This window comes from Gigantopelta aegis, unplaced genomic scaffold (assembly GCF_016097555.1).
Source record: "Gigantopelta aegis isolate Gae_Host unplaced genomic scaffold, Gae_host_genome ctg9945_pilon_pilon, whole genome shotgun sequence".
NCBI classification, from domain to species: Eukaryota; Metazoa; Mollusca; class Gastropoda; order Neomphalida; family Peltospiridae; genus Gigantopelta; species Gigantopelta aegis.
Genome location: NW_024537342.1, coordinates 1,960 through 5,049, shown reverse-complemented (window position 1 = coordinate 5,049; position 3,090 = coordinate 1,960). Strand labels below are relative to the sequence as shown.

General features: G+C 37.7%; 1 protein-coding gene across 1 annotated transcript; it reads right to left on the bottom strand.

The window, feature by feature from the left end:
• Positions 1-1,129: 1,129 nt before the first annotated feature.
• Positions 1,130-2,756, bottom strand: LOC121367189. The gene is made up of 2 exons (XM_041491308.1): positions 2,334-2,756; positions 1,130-1,882 (listed from the first exon to the last, which is right to left on the bottom strand). The coding sequence occupies exons 1-2, from the start codon at positions 2,469-2,471 to the stop codon at positions 1,130-1,132; spliced, it is 891 nt and encodes a 296-aa protein (XP_041347242.1). The 5' UTR covers positions 2,472-2,756.
• Between the last annotated feature and the right edge of the window lie 334 nt (positions 2,757-3,090).

The window sequence follows — 3,090 nt, the reverse complement described above, 5'->3', positions numbered from 1 at the left end:
ATAAATAAACTAAAGAAGGTATGTAATAAATACAGAACTTCACATACGTTTTTTTCGTTCCTATTTATTGCACTTGTTTATTGTGCGCAAGAATATATACCACTCGACCGCTACGCGGTCTCGTGCTATATATTATTCTTGCGCACAATAAACTCGTGCAATAAATAGGAACGAAAAAAAACGTATGTGAAGTTCTGTGTATATATTACACTTTTTGGAAACAGTTCTCAAGCGAATTACTCTCTAATTATACAACATTACATTAGAAGAATACCCTCTATTTTACCTTTAGTTTACACTGTCTATGATTATAATTAATTTCTATCTATAGTATAGAGACTATATACGATATTTTATTTCTTTATTTCATTTGTGAATGCAGTGCCCCGATTTCCTCCATAAGGTATTCATACGTCATACATTTTAAAACATTTCAGAAAGACATTAATCCATGGATATGATTTGAATAAAAACATATACTCTCCGTCAAATATATAAAACTCAGATAATATGTTTCGCTTGTAGTGACGACTTCTATTGTAAACTGAATTATATAATTATAGGGGTCACTTTATTATCCATTATACAAGTGATTCTACTGATGTAGTGGCGTATATTTAGGAGAGTTTTGGGCTATCCTGGCAGTGTACTTATCTAATATGATGATGTATATACACACACAGGGTGAGCTTCTCTTGTTTCATTCTCCTGCTAGTGCACTATTATAATTTGCATAGTAGAGAAAGTTTGTTTTACTCCACCAGTAATATATTGGTCTACTATGATAATGTATTTAGCTCTCCGGTTAGTCTATATAATAAATAACTACGTGATAAATAGAATCTCACATCCGTGCTAATTTTATTAAAGTGGGTGTGTGGGGGTGGGGTGGGGTGGAGTGGATAGAGGATATATAGTGGGAACTAATAATTCCATACTTTCTCAGAAGCTCTTGGTATCGTATAACAACAAATGACATTATATTCAAATCAAACCATAAACATTTCATTTCAAATTAAGTATCCATCAGGGAACCAAAATGCAATACTTGCATAAAATATAGTAAATAAAGAGAACGAAAATACGAAGTTATGAAGTCCTATCATATAAACACGAGTCTTTATTCTTCTTAGATGCACACGATTTTATCCATCGATTTTTTTCTCAGTGACATATAATCGGATGCTCGCATCTTCCTGTCTTCAATACATTTTAAGATATGATTGCGAATATTGGCAATGTTATATTTCACTGAGGGAGACATATCCTGGGCCAACTGGAAGGCATTGGCTATTGCAAAGACCCCACAATCATTCCCATCTGTGTTCAAACGATTCTTGAAAATTTCTTTCATTTGCCGTTTTATGTTGTCAGTAATGGGATGAGATGGAATGCTGTCAGCGAATTGAATTCCATCCTTACTCCCAGAAACAGTCACCCAGTGATCATGGTCATGTAAGATTTGCACAGTGGTATCCATTGGCTTGAATGCTGTCTGCTTCAGTAGTGTAGACTGATTTTGAATACCAGTAGACTCTGTGATGAGCATATGGCAAGCATCAATCACTCTGTCGCTCAACCATGCACCGTTGAGAATGTCGCATCGATCACTCTCGTTCAGTTTAAATTTTGGTACCCATTTCGACGACCTTTGTGGCAGCTCTTCTGTCCTGACAGATTTTGTTGCACTTTCAGGTTTGTTCCACCTCTTAAGATTCACGGCATTGTATTTGGTTTTCAGCACGGCATCACCCTTCTTCAATACGTAGAGTCCTTTCCCTAAAGTTTGCGTCACTGTATATGGCCCCTTGAATCGTGGTGCGAGTTTGTCTCCCTTCCTGGTATCTCGTCGACGGTTGACTATCGCCACGTGATCGCCAATCTGGTAATTAAAATATATTAAATTTAGTAAGATGTAGTCATTGCAAGCATTGATCATTTCGGTTGAACCCTGAGAAAGCCTACAGGCCTTGAACTTAACTTTTTACAGGTAGCCACCCGGGCTACCAGCTTATGCCTTTTGGTAGCACTGAAACAACATATTAAGTCAGTGATTTTAAAAATGCACTGGCTCAGACTGAAAATTCACTGACCCATAATATATTTTATCATATGCATGTATACCAAAAATAATTTTTAAACTAATACAACTCAATACAAAATGTATCAGTTAATATACGTTTTGATAATATAATGCTCTTTTTTTACCAAGGAATATTTAAAAAAAAATATATTTTTAAGAAATGTTTCGGTTTTTTTTTTAATTGTATAGTTTACGTATTACAGCACAATGCTTGTCTACGAAGCAACAAGGCATACCATAAATTAATTACCTCAAATATGGATCCTCTGTGCTTAATGTCGTATCGTTTCTTTTGTTTCTTCTGGGCATCTGATATGTTGTCCTGGGCGGTGTCACGATGCTTGGTCAGGTCTGCCAGCTGCTTCATTCTGGTGCCGACATCATCCATGTCCACATCACATGTTGCATCGTCTACCTAGTATTCTAGGTCGACGGGTAGTCGGGGCTTCTGACCATAAAGCAATTCAAATGGCAAATACTTTGTAGAACTCTGTTTGTTTGTACGGTAGGCGAAGGCTATGGCATGTATGTACTGATCCCAGTCGTTGCACTCATCGTTTACCAGCTTCATAAGTTGAGTAACCATGGTTTGATTAAATCGTTCTGTTAGACCATTTGTCTGAGGATGATATGCCGATGTCATTGTTTGGTCCATGTCCATGATATCGCACAACTCTCGCACTAGTTCATTGCAAAACTCCCGTCCTTGATCGTGCAGCAATACCTCGGTTGTGCCGTATCTGTATACCAAACTCAATAGAAAGGCATGGATACTCTCGGCAGATTTGTTTTCTAATGCTCCTACCTCGACCCATCTTGTCAGATACTCTGTTGCGACGATGACGTAACGCTTTCCGTCGGAGGTCTCCTTCAAGGGTCCTACAAGATCAATCCCCCACCTGTGAAACAGTCCTTTCACAGGAACAGGGTGAAGGGTGGCAACCTGCGGCTTATTACTTGCATTCGATCTCTAACATCTTTGGCACTGTTGACAAAATGTTTTGATA

What these genes read in the sequence shown, in the direction of transcription:
- LOC121367189 (XM_041491308.1), bottom strand. Translation starts at nt 2,471, where the DNA reads ATGGATGATGTCGGCACCAGAATGAAGCAGCTGGCAGACCTGACCAAG. An exon ending in ACAGAGGATCCATATTTGAG is followed by an intron (nt 1,883 to 2,333) that starts GTAATTAATTTA and finishes TTTAATTACCAG; the next exon opens with ATTGGCGATCACGTGGCGAT.